This window comes from Protopterus annectens, chromosome 1.part0 (assembly GCF_019279795.1).
Source record: "Protopterus annectens isolate FY-2018-M chromosome 1.part0, PAN1.0, whole genome shotgun sequence".
NCBI classification, from domain to species: Eukaryota; Metazoa; Chordata; order Ceratodontiformes; family Protopteridae; genus Protopterus; species Protopterus annectens.
The window spans coordinates 60166182-60184791 of NC_056725.1; the positions used below are offsets into that span (position 1 = coordinate 60166182).

Consider the following 18610-nt stretch of genomic DNA (forward strand, 5'->3'; position numbering starts at 1 on the left):
ACCTTTTGATTTAGTTACTACATTCAGTCTTCGTGGGTAGAAGTTTCTCACATCTTGACTTGGCAATATTTGCCCCCCTTTTCTGTGGAAAAATGCTCCAAATCTGTCAGATTGCCTCTCTTGTCCACAGTCCTCTTCATGTCACCCCACAAATTTTCTGTTGGATTTAGATCTGGGCTCTGCTGCGCCATTCCTTAACTTTAATTTTCTTCTGGTGAAGCCATTTTTTTGTTGATTTGGATGTATGCTTGGTATCAGTCACAGGTATTTGGAACTGTTCATAATTCCCTCCACCTTGAGTGAAGCCCTAGTTCCAGCTGAAGAAAAGCAACCCCTAAGCATGATACTGCCACCACCATGTTTCACTATGGGGATGATGGTCTTTTGGTGATGTAAAGTGTTGTTTTTGCACCAAGCCTGCTTTTTGGAATTGTGGCTGAAAAGTTTATCCTTGGTCTCATCATACCATATCACATTTTTCCCCATGCTTTTGGGAGACATGATGTATTGTTTTGCAAATTTTATCTGGGCCTGGATGATTTTCTGTGTAAGAAAAGGCTTCCGTCTTGCAACCCTTACCCCATAGTCCAGACATATGGAGAATATGGGAGATTGTCACATGTAGTACAAGCCAGTACTTGTCAGAAATTCCTGCAGTTCCTTCAGTGTTGCTTTAGGTCTCTTGGCAGCCTCTTTGACCAGTTTTCATCAATTTTAGAGAGACTTCCAGTTCTTTGCACCATCACTGTTGTCCCATATTTTCTCCAATTTTTCATGGCTGTCTTCGCTGTATTCCATAGTATATCCAGTGCTTTGGAAATTTTTTTGTACCCTTCTCCTGACTGATACGTTTCAGTTTTTTTAATTTCTCCAAGTCTTTTGGGTTTCTAATACCATGACTGGAATGCACTCATTCCTACGTCAAAGTATGAGTAAAGTTCATGAAATTAGCATTGCTTCAGTCTTTCATGTCAGCCAAGTAGTGTTCTTCGCAGCATCTGCAGTGTGCCAAGTAAAGACGACTCCAACAGTTTGTATGGAGTTACATGTATTGGTAATATATCTAAATACGATTGTAAATTATTTTTTATAAGATCCGGTTGCTCCTACTACTATTGGAACTGTCTTGGTAACTTTCTTCCACATTGCTCTTATTTCTGCTTGCAGATCCTAATATTTTATGACTTTCTCTCTGTATGCAAAACACTGTAGTCACTGCATGTGGCCATTTCATTGATCAATGCTATGCTTGTCTTCTTTTCTTGGACCACAATATCTGGTTTTCTAGCATCTATCTTTTGAACTGTTGGTAATGGATGATCACATGTGACGTACACTTCATTTTCTATTATGCTTTTTGGCTCATGTTTCCAGTGTTTTTCAGCCACTTCAATACCATAGTGTTTGCACAATCCCTAGTGCAAAAGTCTCACCACATTAATATGCCTTTCAATTTACAGTCCTTCTGCCATTAGTATGTTGCACCAGCATCGAGGTGTGCAACTGTTTCCAATTTGGTTTTGCAAATCATGCATTTGTCTGTTTCTCCCACATGTTCAGTGGAATTTATAAACTAATGTGTATGCAGCCCACTATTAATCCTTCATCTCTTAGTTTGAATTCATCTTTCCTTAGCCATTCTTGTGTTCGCTCCTGATCAACATGAGGTTATTCCACAAGTTTTCTATACTTGCAACTATATTTATGCTTTTTCCACATTTCTTGCCTTCTCTTCTGATCCTTCACCTTATATTAATTTTGTTTTTTGGCACATTCAGTTGCTGCCTGATTTTTATCTACTTCTGCTTGATGCCTATAAGCTTCTGCTAGATTATGCAGAGAAGTTATTTTAGATTTATTCTCATGTTACACAACTTTCACTACGTTTGGGTCTTGTGAGGTTAGTAGATGTGTGGAGTCCCACGACTGGAGATCAATACTTATAATCAGTTTAAAGGGGGCCCATCCCTCCTTCAGAACAGGGAATATATAATCTTTGGTATGCACTGATTTTTAGTAAATCATTTGGTGAGCATGAAGCATCCTTCTTGTTTTCTTATCTAATCTATCCAACATGTGTTGGGGCCAGTGAAATGCTCCAAAACTCTAAGTTAGGATGGGAAGAGCAAACTGGTTTATAGCTTGGATTTTGCTTCTAAATATCAGTGCTGTTTTCAGGATTCATTTAAGTATTCCTTAGTATGTTTTATTTGCATTTATTCATGTTTTATTATTTATCAATTCCCAAATATTTATACAGTCCTTGCTCAAGTTCTTTTGTATCACATTCTTGTCCCAAACTGATGTTTTCCTGGCATTGCAGTTTTCCTGCTTTAAAGGTTGCATTTACACATTTATCAAGGCCAAATGACATTCTTATATCATCTGAAGTAGTTTTGACAGCTTGCAGTTGTGCTTTCAATTCCTTGTCTGGTGAGCTATATATTTTTAAATCTTTGACAAAGAGAGAAGGTGAGTAGTCTTTACACTTTGTTGTTTTCTAGGAGCCAGATTATAGCCATTGTCTAAGCTGTTGAGTAAAGAGCTAAATGGATTAAAGGCAAGGCAGAATAGTTAATGATGACATTCACCCTAGAATTTCCCCCTTTCAATGTGTATCCCTGCGATAACAATTTGTCATTTATCATGGCTTAATTGCAAAGTGGTCTGCCACTGTTTCATGGTTAGTGTAGCTTATACATTTTTAAGCACTCTTATCCATGAATGAGGGATAGTAGCAAATGTTTTTTTAAAAGTCAATCCATGCTATACTTTGATTCTTCCCCTTTTTGCACTTCTCTACTATGACTTTATTTACCCACAAATGATCCTTTTTTTCCATATGGCTTTTTTTTATTGCCCTTTTGTTCTACTGCCATAATTGAGTTTTCTTCTAAATGACTGTAAAATGTTGGCATCAATTCCCATGTATAGTTTATGCATAGTCTGAAAGTAAGTTATTGGTCTATAATTTTAGGGTAGCTTGCAGGTTCACTCTTAAGTAGGAGCACTGTGTTTTCTGTTAGCCAGGTTGGTGTCTGTTCTGGGTACGGATATAAATAGTTCTTACTCATGGCTAAATCTATGTACAAATATGTTAATACTTTTAACCAGAAGTTAGGTACTGCTTTTAGGCCTGGGGTTTTCCAATTAGAGGCTTTTCTTCACTTTTTTTCAATATCTCTAGCTGTTACTTCATCCCATTTCATATACTGTACCTTTAAACTTCTTATTCTTTCTTTTATTTCTGTCCATTTAGCATCTTTATGTTTGACAGGATCTTCATAGATACTTCTCCAAAATGTATCTACTATTTTTTTTGGTAATATTTCAATTCCTTTTACCTTATTTCCCAGTTCCCTATAAAACTTTCTAGGTCATCAGTAAGTTGCTTATTTTGCACTTTTCCTTTATATTTATCTTCGTATCTTCTAAGGTTTTCTGCCTGTGCTGAAATTTTTAGTTTATTTGCAGTTGTGCCTGTTAGATCCTGGTCTGTTCTAATATTGTGTATTGCTTTTATCACATCTTTCTTTGTGTTTTTGTTGATCTGTTCCCTTCTTCTATAGTCCTCCAACAGTGACACTTGTCTTGCTTTATAATTTTCTGTTTTCGATATTTCCATGATGTTGTTCGATTTCTCCCCTTCCTTTCTCTCACTACCCTGTGTTCTTGTGATAGAACTTTATCAGTTCAGTAAGCTGCACAGTAACATATCCATTTTACTTCTGTTATATTGCATGGGCATTGTATGAACAGTCCTTATTAGTGTGTTCATTTGTTTTATCAGACTTCTGACTTTTTGAGTTTTATTAACCTTTTGCAGTCTATTTCTTTCATTGATCTTAATATATCTGTCCATGTCTATTAAATCAAGCAATTCTTCTCTTAGCTCATTTTCTTCCAAATTGAGGGCACATCCTTTTGTTTGACAATTCCTGCAGGCATTCTTTAGAGGGTTCTATAGCAACTTCCTGTGACACAGTCTCATCACTTTCATCCTGTGCAGTCCATTGCTCTGTCATATGGCAACTCACTGGCCTATCACTCGTCATCATTGACTGCATCAGAGTTTCCAGTTTCATGTTCCTTTCCTTGCTGTCTAACTTCAAGTGAACGTTTAGAATGGTTTCCTGTAGAAGGCTCCAAATTATCTTCATATGGCACTTGACCAGTTGTTTCCTGTTACACTGGTTTCCCCTTAATTTGGATATCCATTATTCTTTCCTGTTGTGGTGCTTTCTGAATTAGATTTTCTACACAGAATCCTACACTTTGCAGGTGCTCCATAACCTCAGTTTCTATTTATTTAACTTCGCCATTACTAATCTCCTTTTCCTCTTTGTCATCTTATTTTTTCTATTGTAAAGTGTTCCATGTCCAGATTCCTTTGTCTCTATTTCTCTTCAAATATATTTGGTGCTTCTCTTTATGTATTGATAAATTTTGTTTTCTTCTTTGCATAAATATTACACCATATTAAATCTCTATTTCTTTCCCATGTCCATATTTCAACAATTACATCCATTTGATGCTTTTAAGCTCTCTTTGAACCATGGCTTTTGCTGTAGCAGGCAACAGAGTAAATGTCAAGAAAATCTTACTAGGACAGCTGAACTTTTTGGCGTTAATCAGAGTCTCTCTAATTGATGGCAGGTGTGTACCCAGGAAGACTGAATGCTGTAATTAAAGCAAAAGGTACTTCAACAAAGTATTAGTTTAAGGGTGTGCACACTTACGCAACCAGCTTATTGTACGTTTTTTATTTTTTTCCCCTGACAGATTTGTTTGTTTGTTCACAAGAAGACTCCTCTTTCTTTCAGCTGTTCCCATTAGGGGTCGCTACAGTGGATCAACTGTTTCCATTTCTTCCTGTCCTCTGCATATTGCTCTGTCAAACCCAACTGCCTGCATGTCCTCTCTCACCACGTCCATAAACCATATCTTAGGCCTTCCTCTTTTTCTCTTACCTGGCAGCTCCATCCTTAGCATCCTTTTCCCAATATACCCATCTTCCCTTCTCAGCACATGTTCAAACCAACGCAATCTCGCCTCTCTGACTTTGTCTCCAAACCGTCCAACCTGAGCTGACCATCTAATATACTGATTCCTTATCCTGTCCATCCTTGTCACACCCAGTGCAAATCTAAACATCTTTAACTCTGCCACTTCCCGCTCTGGATCCTGCCTTTTTGTCAATTTTATTTATTTTTTATTTAACATTTGTTGGCCGGGAAAGTCCGACTAGGTTCCACAGATCCTGTTTTCAGCGGAGGCCCGGGGAGAAAATGCTCCAGAAGCATGTCTTTAGAATGAATTAGAATGCCACCGTCTCCAACCCATACAACATAACTGGTCTCACTACCCTTTTGTAGACCTTCCCTTTCACTCTTACTGGTACCAGTCTGTCAGAAATCACTCCTGACACTTCTCCACCCATTCCACCCTGCCTGTACTCTCTTCTTCACCTCTCTCCCACACTCACCATTACTCTGAACTGTTTATCCCAAGTACTTAAACTTATGCACCTTCGCCATCTCTACTCCCTGAATCCTCACCATTCCTCTATCCTCCTTCTCATTCACACACAAATATTCTGTCTTAGTTCTGCTGACCTTCATTCCTCTCCTCTCTAGAGCATATCTCCACCTCTCCAGGGTCTCCTCAACCTGGTCCCTACTCTCAATACAGATCACAATGTCATCTGCAAAAATCACAGTTCATGGGGCCTGCTGTCTGATCTCGTCTGTCAACCTGTCCATCACCATTGCAAATAAGAAAGGGCTCAGAGTTGATCCTTGATGTAATCCCACCTCCACCTTAAATGGATCTTTCACTCCCATTGCAGACTTCACCACTGTCACATTACCCTCATACATATCCTGTACCACTCTTACATACTTCTCTGCCACTCCTGACTTCCTTATACAATACCACAACTTCTCTCTAGACACCCTATCATATGCTTTCTCCAAGTCCACAAAGACACAGTGCAACTCCTTCTGACCTTCCCTATATTTCTCCATCAACAGTCTCAGAGCAAACATTGCATCTGTAGTGCTCCTTCCCGGCATGAAACCATATTGCTGATCACTAATCATCACCTCCCTCCTTTCCACTACTCTTTCCCATAACTTCAAGCTGTGACTGATCATTTTTATCCCTCTGTAGTTACTACAACTCGGCACATCACCCTTATTCTTAAAAATAGGTACCAAAACACTTTTTTTCCACTCCTCAGGCATCCTGTGACTTTCCAAGACATAAATAATCTGGTTAAGAACTCCACTGCCATTTTTCCTAAACACCACCATTCTTCCACTGGTATGTCATCTGGACCAACAGCCTTTGCATTATTCATCATCTTCATAGCTGTCTGTACTTCCTCCTTGCTAATCTGTTTCACTTCCTGATTCACTTTCTCCACATCATCCAACCTTCTCTCTCTTTCTCTCATTCTCTTCATTCATCAGCCCCTCAAAGTATTCTTTCCATCTGCTCAACACACTCTTCTCACTTGTAAATACGTTTACCTCACTATCTTTTATCACCTTTACCTGCTGCACATCTTTCCTAGCTCAGTCCCTCTGTCTAGCCAATCAGTACAGGTCCTTTTCTCCCTCTTTAGTGTCCAACCTTTCATACAGCTCTCCATATGCCTTATCCTTAGCCTTCGCCACCTCTCTCTTCGCCATGCTCCTCATCTCCTTATACTCATGTCTACTTTCTTCATCACTCTGACAATCCCACTTCTTCTTCGCCAGCCTATTCCTTTGTATACTCTGCTGTACTCCCTCATTCTACCACCAGGTCTCCTTGTCCTCCTTCCTCTGTCCAGATGTCACACCAAGCACCTTTCTAGCTGTTTCCTTACCATCTCTGCTGTAGTTTCCCAGCTATTCAGTAACTCTTCACTTCCCCCCAGTGCCTGTTTTAACTCTTCCCTGAACTCCACCTCACAATCACCCTTTTTCAACTTCCACCATTTGATCCTTGGCACTGTGCTCTCACACTTGTTCTCCTCTTCTTGATCACCATCATCATCCTACATTCTATGCTGCCTAACTACACTTTCTCCTGCCACCAGTTTACAGTCTCCAGTCTCCTTCAGACTGGCCCTCTTGCATAGGATATAATCCACCTGTATGCATCTTCCTCCACTCTTGTATGTCACCCTATGCTCCTCCCTCCTCTTAAAATACGTATTCACCACAGCCATGTCCATCCTTTTCGCAAAATCCACTACCGTCTACATTCCTCTCCTTAACACCATACCTGCCCATCACTTCCTCATCCCCTCTGTTCCCTTCATCAACATGCCCATTAAAATCTGCTCTAATCACCAGTCTCTCACCCTTGGGTACACTCACCACCACTGCATCCAACTCGCTCCAAAATTTTTCTTTCTCATCCATTGAACACCCAACTTGCAGAGCGTATGCACTAACAACATTCATCATTACACCATCAATTTCCAGCTTCATAAACATCACTCTATTTGGCACTCTTTTCACCTCCAAAGCACTCTTGGCATACTGTTCCTTCAGGATAACCCCTACCCCATTTCTCCACCCATTCACACCATGATAGAACAATTTGAACCCACACCCTATAACACCTAGCCTTACTCCCCTTCCATCTGGTCTCTTGCACACACAATATATCAAACTTCCTTCTCTCCATCACATTAGCCAGCTCTGTCCCTATACCAGTCATACTGCCAACATTCAAAGTTCCTACCCTCACTACTACACTCCTAACCTTCCTCCTCTCTTTCTGCTGTCAGGCATGCCTTCCCCTCTTCTTCTCCTTCCGCCAACAATAGCCCAATTTCTGCCAGCACCCTGTTGGCTAATAGTACTGATGGCAGTCTCTGTTAACCTGGGCCTCGACCGATCTGGTATGGAAATCTGTATTGTTGTCCACATATGTTATTTGGCAGAGGTTTTACACCGGATGCCCTTCCTGACATAACCGTCCCCATTTATCCGGGCTTGGGACTGGCACAAAGAAATGCACTGGCTTGTGCATCCCCAGTGGCTGGGTTTTGTTCCCAAGAAGACTGAATGCTGTAAATTAAATCAAAAGGTGCTTCAACAAAGTATTAGTTTAAGGGTGTGCTTACTTATGCAACCAGCTTATTGTATGTTTTTTATTTCTTTCCCCTAACAGATTTCTTTTTCAATTGAATTGTACAGGTTGTAGGTCACATTAAAGGTGGGAAAAGTTTTGAAATGATTTATTGTGGTCTCATTGTTTATATCACAAAAAATTGGCATTTTAACAGAGTGTGTATATATGTGTATATATATATATATATATATATATATATGTGTGTATATATATATATATATATATATATATATATATATATATATATATATATATATATATATATAAACTTTAAAAAATATATTTTATGTAGGGTTCAAGTCCTTCTGCACCCTCACACTGCATACATCTTATATATACAATTCCACAGTCACAAAGTAGCAGAGGGAAGGGCAGATCCCCCCACTCTTTGTTATACTGCAAACTTGTAAAGCTAAAGGCTGATGCTAAGGTTGTCATCAACCCCACTTGGAAAAAAAAAAAAAAAAAAGATATACAGATGCGAATTGACCATATAGTTGTCTGGATCCTAACACAGCAGCAAACTGATTATGAAGATATTTAGATTCCTAACACAGCAGCCCTAAAATTTTATAGCAAATTGTATAGTCGCTATCCACTTACTTTATCTGAAACTTATTTGCCAACATAATCAGAGTAAGTTGTCATCTGATGAGATTCACCAGACCTTGCAAGCCGTTGACTGTTCTGTCTTAAAATATTTGTCGTAATTAAATAGAATGGTTGAAACATGGAACATTATCTTCTTAAAAATACTTGGCAATTATGCAGTGGAAATATGGATAAAAAAAAAGAAGTATTAGACATAAATGAATCAGCAAACTTATCAGGTTAGTGGTGCCTAAAAGGAACAATGCCTGGCAAGCCTACAGAACTAGCGGTATCAAAAGCAGCCACGGTCATGGGGGTAGAGCTATTGGAAAGAAAATTTCAAGTGACCATCAGACAAGTTAAAGAATTTCACAATCTCTGTATCAAAATTTCTACAATCCAGTCCATCTCTTGCAAAACAAAGTCTTTCATTGATGATATGCGAGGCCATAGTTCAAATGACTGCAAAAACTTTAAAACGTACTTTAAAGCCATTAGTTATTCCATTACAAATAATGTGTATACTATACTTCCCCAGAACATGGTTACTAGCTTGCACATCAACCCTCTTTAGCTTAGCCTTCCCTCTGTACATTTACCAACTATATTACCAGTCCTGTGATATGATCTTCCACAGTGAAGTTTGTGTGGTTAAAATAATAAAGCCAAACCCCACTAGCTCTGATACAAGTGGTTTGGGAGGTCACTCAGTGGAAGTTCCAGCTTTGCTGGAGTTTTCATTTTGTTTTTACTGATTGGTTTTTCAATGACGACCTCACTCATTGTTTTAATTTGTTGTTTGGGATATTTTTGAAGTGACCCTAATGATAATGGACATCAGCTGGGTATAACAGCCCTGTGTTTCTTATGCTTAGTCAAACACTCTGCTTGTGCTGTGCTGACAAGCTCATAAGGCCGAAATATGCATATCCACAGCTAGTGGGGTTTGGCTTTATTGGCCTGAAATTGTCCAGTAAAACGACGAAACAAGTCATGGGCATTCAGAATCATCAATGAGCTGAAACATCTGATGTTCATTGGGATCATGAGCATATGTCCCATGTGCCTCTGATACAAGAGCTTCAGGAGGTCACTCAGTGGAAGTTCTAGCTTTACTGGCGTTTTCATTTTGTTGTTAATAAATACCTGAACAGAAGGAATGCTAACTTCATGGCAGTCTTCCCTTTCTGATATTTACCCCTCTAACTTTTTAGTCTGCCAGTTGTCATTGCTAGGCCCACGTCATCATCAGTCCCCTTTTTGTTGTTTTTATATAGGGTTAAGGTGTCTTATCAAAGTTAATCAGTGTGACCAAATTGCCTAGAGCCAATAATTACACCACCAAATTGCTAACTCAAACACATTTATTTATATATTAAATAAAATGTGTCATATTCCTCTAACAGTGCACTGGTGTTCTGACACTGTATCTCTTCATTGACACCAAACAGATTAATACAGAAGTTTATATCAAGATTTCAATATTTTTAAATTATGGATAACCAGTAAGTCTTATTTTCTCTAAAAGTATCAAAAGGTCTTGGGGCCTGTAGAATGTGTAGCTTACTTAACATATCTAGAAATGGTTACTGATTGTGAACTCAAGTACACTAATTATTTTGATAAAAACACACTTTGTTAGATTTTGAAACTAAGCTTGCCAGAATGCTGCTTGTATCAGACATGTACTGCAGTATTGTCAAGTGCAAACTGCCAAGCTTCCTAAATGGCTTCATCATATGTAGTTTACAAGCAGACAAAACCAGAAGTAGCAGAACTAAAGGACCAATTTGGTAGTTTAGGGTAAATAGCTAGGCTTTGTGTAGATATAAGAGAAGTTGCCATTCACTAGTAATACACTCAAAAATTATGGCAATGCCTTTGACTCGGAGTTCAGGACAGTTAAATCATTTTCAGCTGAAAACTTTCAAATAATACTATTTCCCTTCCTTTCTAGATGGCCACTAGTCTATGAGGAGCATATGCATCTTTGCTGGAATTTCCTACCATGTCTTGCCTGTAATAACATACAGTGACCATTTTGTTGGGGACTGATCCTTTTCCACAGTGTCTGAATGTTTTTCAGTGGCCATGTGCATTAACCTTCCATGATTAGGGCCATTGTGTCTACACATGGAAATGGAAACGTCTGTTCAACTGACATACTAATGCTACTCACTCTGACTTGGGAAAAAGCAATACAGACAGTTGTCAATAATGTTCATCCTGTGAGAACAGTACGTCTTTTAACTAAAATTCAGTCTCATTTTAACTAAAACAAAAAGTAATTGACTTGGAAACCATGGGGTCACATACATAGCCAGCCTTAGGCATAGGCCAACTAGGTGGCCGCCTAGGGCACCACTGTAGCAGGGGCACTTTTTCAGTATTTATTTGGTGTAGGTAGACCAGAATTGGGGCACCAGTTGGTGTGGTGGGGGCGCCGTGGAGCCCTTTTGCCTAGGGCACCAGTTGACCTAAGGCCGCTCCTGGTCACATAAGTCATGTTCTTGCTTCCTGGCTTGCCTGAGAAATTTAATTCAAGCAACCTGGTAGATGCTTTTTATTGAGATGGCTTTGGGATTATGCAGTTTTAGGTTTTTTTAATAACTTTAGTGAAATGGCACATTGTAACAATAAGAAAACAACTGCTGGTTATGTGACTTCATAGAGTGAATTTTAAATACTCTGTTCTTGTGTTTTTTTTATCTGAAGTTGTCTTCTATTGTGTGAAGATGAAAGGGCTTATCTGTTTGTACTTTATAAACTCTGTGTATTGTGCAGTAGCTTCTGTGTCCACTGAGATTAGTTCTGAATACTTTTTTTTGTATATGGGGTAGCTCTTGCACTCGGATGCTAGCAGTGGCTGGTCGTCATGTATCAGTAAAAGCCAACAGAGTCCTTGTGTGCTGTGTTATGTATTGCCACCCTTTGCATCACAGAAGAGTTAATCTCCACAGATGGGAACATTGTCAACTTTTGTCATATGGACAAAGACTACCATATGGAAGTTGTGTTGGATACCATTTCCATTCAACAGAACAGTTTGTGTAAACTTTAACTGTTCTTGCTACAGAGACCTTTCAGGGCCTAACAGTCATGTTAGGTATTTTACAGATATAGCCCTCACAAATGCTACACTATTTCCTTTGAGATGTAGCAGCATGATGAAGAGTATATTTGCTTTTCATAATTTATTTTATATTTTTTTTATTTATTTTACATTTGTTTACTGGGAAAGTCCGACTGGGCAGAGCCCATTTTTAGCGGAGGCCTAGGAATAAAATCTCCAGCATAGCAACAGTTACATAAGTTTATACATATAGTGAGATTTTTTTATACAATGGTAAAAAAAAATACATGACATGAATCACATTTATAACAACTTGTGTGTAATAAAAAATTGATGCAAATTGGCTGAGTTTTATATGGGGTTGTTGAGGAACTGGTAGCTACTCTCTTCTCTGTGTGTGTGTGTGTGTGTGTGTGTGTGTGTGTGTGTGTGTATATATATATATATATATATATATATATATATATATATATATATATATATATAGTGTGTGTGTGTAGATATATAGGTATAGATATATAAATATGTAGATATGTATATATGAGTGTGTATGTATATATATATATATATATATATATATGTATGTATATATATATATATATATATATATATACATATATATATATATATATATATAAAATAAAGATATTTATTTATATATATATATATATATATATATATATATATATACACACACACACATATAAATGCATATTTACAATTAAAGACAGGTGTTGCATTGCATTCATTTTAATGTGTAATGTAACTATGGGGGCATTTTACAACTAAACCATTTCTCTGAGGTCCACTGAATGCATTTACATTGCTATCAAGGCCCACCTGCTCCTAATTTTATCAGGTATTAACCCAGAAGGACCTCTTTTTCAGTTGCTGGGTTGTTTGCAGTGCACAGGGCATTATTTATTGTATGTGGTAATTCTAGCCCTGAGTTTATTTTACTTGTTTTAAAATTGTGTACATTTCTACAGTTTGTAAAAATTGTGCCCCTTTCCTGTAACTAGCCATTTTATATTTTTATATTTTCTGAGGCCCTTGTCCAGTTTGAGAAGGGATCCTTTGTCCAGGCTATTTATAGGTATGTTTAGCATAATTGAGGCATCCTCCTCTAATCCAGGCATAGGCTACAACAGAGCACCAAGGGGCAATGTGGCTGCTATGGATGTCAGTGGTGGAAATCTACCAGTCTGAAACTATAAACCATTTTTTTCTTATGCGACCTGCCAGAGACCTCTCTTGAAACATAACGTTATATGGTTTGTACTCTTTCCTGTACTGTACAGCTAGTTTGTCTAACCATTTTCCATCCATTAATTTAAGGGTTATGCTTTCAGGAACAGCTAATACAGTAATAACCACAACAGTGAAAGTATACTTAGTAAAATGTTACAATTTTCCCCCTAGAGATGGTGACTGTTGCACTGAGTAGACTAAAAGGCCGAACAACCTTCAGTAGCCCTCAGTCTGATAGCAAAACAGGTAAGAAAATGCTAACTTTGCACCTTCAAACCAAACAGTAAATTACTTTCTTCCTTTGAGTAGCTTAAATGTATGGCTGAAAATTTAACCTTGTTTTTGCAAGACATGGATGAATAAACCTAGCGACAAAATTACCTCCTGTTAAATTTGCAACATGGCTTAAATACAAGATACTTAGGACATTTTAATGCAGTCTGTTTACAGGGAAAGGTGCAAAGTACACAGAACAATATATACATGGTAAAAATGCGCACAAGCTGTGTAAACATAGAAGATGCTTGTTTTGCCAGTTTTAATTTGGAACATTATTGTTTCATGGCCTTTAAGAACTTTAGATAGCATTACTTTTGTATAGCATGCTTTATGTTGTCAGATTTTTAGGGAGGGTGTTCAGTAAAGTAGGTGTGGTATGACAGAAGACCGTTTTTATACATCTCCTTTTGAGAGTTGATTCATAAGATCCAAGTGCCTTACTGAAAACAAAATTGAACATGAAGTCGTCAAACTGAATTTTTTGAAGCCCAATATATTTTATATTGGGGGGGGGACTTAATTTTTTTTTTTCAGTTGGGCAAGCATCCTGTACCCCCAAATCCCTTGATTATGTATGTGTACAAAATCCATGCTTGCACTACACTGGGAAAAAGGCAAATTCCCCTAATCCCCACTGTTCTGCAGTCTCACACAGAAATTGTTTTTCACACACATGCCAACATTTTTTCTGGTTCGTTAAATTAAATTTTTGACCAAAGAACTGTAAACCAGTTCATAGCAATGAATAATTGTGCAAGAAGTTTCTGTTAGTGTCATTTTGGAGACTGATACCGTATTTCCCCAAAAATAAGACCGGGTCTTATACTTTTTCCCCTGCCAAAATACGCATTAGAGCTGATCATCAGGGGATGCCTTATTTAACTCCCCCCCCCAGTACAACAGTCTACATTTATTAATTCTGTGCAAAAATCGGCATTTATTCATGTACACAAATCCTCAAAATGTTCGTTCAAGGCACCAAAATAAAACTCCAAAATCGTCAAATAAGTGCCAAGGGAAACTAAACCAGTACCCAGAAAACAATAAAAGGATTTTATTCAGCCAAACACGTCACTTAAAACACATTAATGCTCTACAATGTGAAAATCCGTTTTCGTCATTAAAACTTCATCAGATGTGGACTGTAAGCACAAAGCACCCTTACATATTACACAAAATTACATACATAACAATCAGTTAAGTACATTAAACATTTTTGTGTGAACTTCTTCACGCTGTTAAAGTCTTATATGTTCTGAATTACTAATGAATGCACATTTAAATACCTATGTGAGTACTTTAAAACCTTAAATAAAAGACTATCCATATAAATAACTGTTTAAAAAACACATTATTGAATTCATACTTGCATTTTAATAGTGCACATCCTCTGCACTATAAAAGGAATATAGTAAAAGGTCAGTTTGTTAGGTCATATAGGATGACCTCGGTTGATAAAAAAATTTTGAGGATGTTGTGACATTGGAGACTGTTTAAAGCTAGGAAATACCCTGATTATATGATTGACCAAATAAAAAAAATAGTATGGAAAGGGAGATTAGACAGATTTAAGCCCATTCTTGGGGTCAACTTCAATAATGAAATTAACAATCAATATAATAAGGATGACTATTTTGGAAGGGCACTAGTATTGGAATACAGTGCTAGTACTAATATGATATAAAAGGTTATGGAATCTGAGTGGAAAAGGTTCATAGGTTTTATGGACTTGGACAAAATATCAAAGAAAAAATTAAAAATCGTTTATAAAAATTCCCACAGCCTGAAGAATTTAGTAGAAAATTATTATGGGCAAGTGAATATAAACAAGAGAAAGAATGGAACATACAAATGTGGTTATTGTGCACAATGTATGTATGTATGTATACAACAAGTAAAATATATTTTTAGAAGGTAGAAATTTATTAGTTAAAGGAAAAGAATTCTATAATTGTGATTTAAGTGGTTTCTTATATTTAGCGGTGTGTCAAATATGTTCTTTCTATGTGGGAAAAACTGAATGGAAATTAAAGAAAAGAATATATGAGCATTTCTATGACATGCGTACTAGAAAAGAGACTAATGCTCTGTATAAACATCAGCAAATATGTACGAATGCCTACTATCTATTTTTTGTTTTAGAAAGGGTTGAGAAAGATATAAGAGGCGGGTTGTGGGAAGATAGGATTGAGTATAGGGAGTTATGGTGGCAAGTGACATTACAAGCAAATGTACCACCAGGTCTAAATGAGAACATTTAAATAGCTCCCTTACTAAAATTAAGAGCTGCTAAATTATAAGTTACAATATGTCCCAGAGTAGGTACTGTTGTTTTTACATGTTTTTATAAGTTTATTAGCACTAATATTTTATAATAGTATATATATATATATATATATATATATATATATATATATATATATATATTTAACAGCAGGGTTACATGTGTATGAATTAATTCATGGTGTTTTTCTATTCACTTTTTAGTTGTAATAATTTTTAGCCACACGAGGGAGCGCCAGCACAAGAAATGTGCATACACATAATCGACCCCATGTAAACGAAAGCTTACAATATCAAAACCACAGAACAGTGACTTTTTTCCCAAGGGAAAAAAATCACTGTTCCGAAACAAAAAAAAACTGTAAAGCATTATATAATGTGGGGGGGGGGGGTTCACCCCCTACTTAAATATATCAACTCCAAGATCACACTACAGGCAAAGTAGTGAAAGCAGTCAAATTCTTTCCCAGGGAAAGAATTCGCTGAAAAGCCGCTTTGCTGTTTTGCCTTTTTGTGGTTTTCAGTTCGACAAAGACGCATTTGACAACCCGCGTCTGCGACAGCGTAATAGGGAGCGCATATATATATATATATATATATATATATAAAAACAATTAAGCCTTTATTTTAAACAGTTTTTAAATGTTATTTATATGGTCATTTTATTTAAGGTTTTAAAATACATCGGTATTTAAATGTTCATTCATTAGTAATTCAGAACATAAAAGATTTTAAGTGTGAAGTTCACACAATTTTTCACACAATTTTTTAACAAGATGTTCCTTTAAAAATGTTTAATTTGCTTGATTGTTACGTATGTAATTTTGTGTAATATATGAGTGCTTTTGCTTACAGTCCACATCTGAAGTTTTAATGAAAAAAAAAATTTTCACATTGTGGAGCATTAATGTGTTTTAAGTGACGTGTTCAGCTGTATAAAATCCTTTTATTGTTTTCTGGGTACTGGTTTTGTTTCCGTTGGCACTTATTTGGCGATTCATGTACACAAATTGACATTTCCTCATAGGTTCATAGGTTTGTAATAGGCTATCGGCCCTAAGACCTATACAAGCTTATCCAAACAATTCCCCAGATATTTCTTCCCACAATATTTACTTCCCTGGACCCCTGTCTAGCAGGGCGACTGATGTGATCCCTGGGGTGAATTTCCTACCTCCTATCCAATTGTCAAGGTTCCTTTTGAAGAGGGCCAAGGAGGCGCTGTGCTTGCATGTATGGGCAGTCTATTCCAGAGTATGGGGAGTCTCTGGGTCAGTAATCTATCCCTCCAGCATGTTTTGTTCCTTGTAATGACAAGGTTTAGATCCCTGGAGCGTGTGGCTCTGAGGGATTGAGATTTCTTTAAGTGGAGCATGTTCAGCAGCTCAGAGTTTGACATGGCCTTGTATGTTAAGCAGAGATCACCTCTGAGTAGACAATATTCCACAGACTATAGCTTGAGTTTTTTTAGATGGTCAGCATAGGGCATCTGCTTTAGGCCTGTGATTCTTTTAGTGATGTATTTCTGCGGCCTTTCCAGGTGTTGCAGATGTCTTATGAGGTACATACCAAACAGGGCATTGTACTCTATAATGGGTCTGAGGGATGAGTAGAGTGGGACAATGACCTCCTTTTTCTGGATAAAAAGACCTTGGTGATGAGGTGTGCCACATAGAAGGATTTCCTGACTGTTGTGGTGATGTGGTTATCGAAGGTGAGCCCACTGTCCACCTGTGTCCCTAAGTCTCTCATCACACTTTCAGTGTTTAGTGTACTGCCACCTGTGTGGTAATTCATGGATATATGTTTTTTTCCCAAAGGGGATAACTATACATTTCTTGGCATTAAGCTTGAGCCCATGGCTCTGGCACCAAGCATCTGTTTCTGTAAGGCCCTTTTGTCAAATATCCACCTCATTTGGGGATTCAGTAGTGGCTCCCAGTTTATCTGTGAACTTTGTTAGCCAGAGGCCCCTAGTGTTGGCCTGTACTTCAGAGAAGTAGATGCCAAACAAGAGTGGTCCCAGGACTGAACCCTGAGTACTCCACTTGTCTGGAGCTGGATTTGGAGTTTGCTTCTTTTACAGTCTGGGTTCTGTCAGCCAGTTGGCAACCCATCAAGTGACATAGGGATTTATGCCCAGCTTAGTAAGTTTATCTATGATTCCAGAGTGGGGGATGGTGTTGAAGGCCTTGGAAAAGTCCAGAGAGGCTGTGTGGACTACCATACCCTCGTCCACAGCTCTGGAGACTGATTCGAAGAAGTCAGTCAGGTTCAGGAGACAAGATTGGCCCTTCTCGAACCCAAACTGGGTGGGGTCCAGTGTTTGAAGGTTGCCACTGTCTTTGTTTATAAGTTCCATGCCCTTGCAGACAGATTGATGGGACGGTAGTTCCCAGGATCCAAGGTGGATCCCCCCTTGTGGAGTGGTTTAACTGTAGCTGTACACCACTCAGTGGGCACAAAGCCTGCGGCGGGGCTATGATTAAACATGACACTTAGGTGAGGTGCCAGTTCATTTGCTAGTTCATGTAGTACACAGCCTGGGATGTCATTTGGTCCCATGGATGCTGTATTCTTAGCTTTGGAGGGTGTGGTTTCTACCTTTGTGGCTGTGATTACTGGAATTTGGCGATCCTTTGGTATTGAGATGGGCTGTTTAGGGGGTGAGAGTGGGGGTGAAGTTGGCACTAAATCGATCTGCCAGGATATTGGCAATATCCTTGGGATGAGTGCATTTGATGCCATTCTGTTTTATCTCAGAGCAGATCTGAGCATTGCCATTTAGATTCTTGATATAACTATAGAATGCCTTGTGGTTGTCTTTGGAATCTTTGGCAATTTTATTTTCGTAACTAGCTTTGGAGGATTTTATGAGGGATATCAGCTTCTTACTGAGGCTTGTAAGTGAGTTTTTTGCATCCTGGGATTATCCTCTTTTTCTGCAACAGTTTCTTCCATCTGTTGTATAGTTTGTTTATGGCAGGGGACCACCAGATT

General features: G+C 38.0%; 1 protein-coding gene across 1 annotated transcript in view; it reads left to right on the plus strand.

The window, feature by feature from the left end:
- The window catches only part of LOC122811525, a 1751548-nt gene that overhangs the window by 827873 nt on the left and 905065 nt on the right, over positions 1-18610 (plus strand). Inside the window, exon 7 of the mRNA XM_044083457.1 lies at positions 13220-13294. Coding sequence (XP_043939392.1) covers positions 13220-13294 — 75 coding nt within the window. The remainder of the gene's footprint in view (positions 1-13219; positions 13295-18610) is intronic.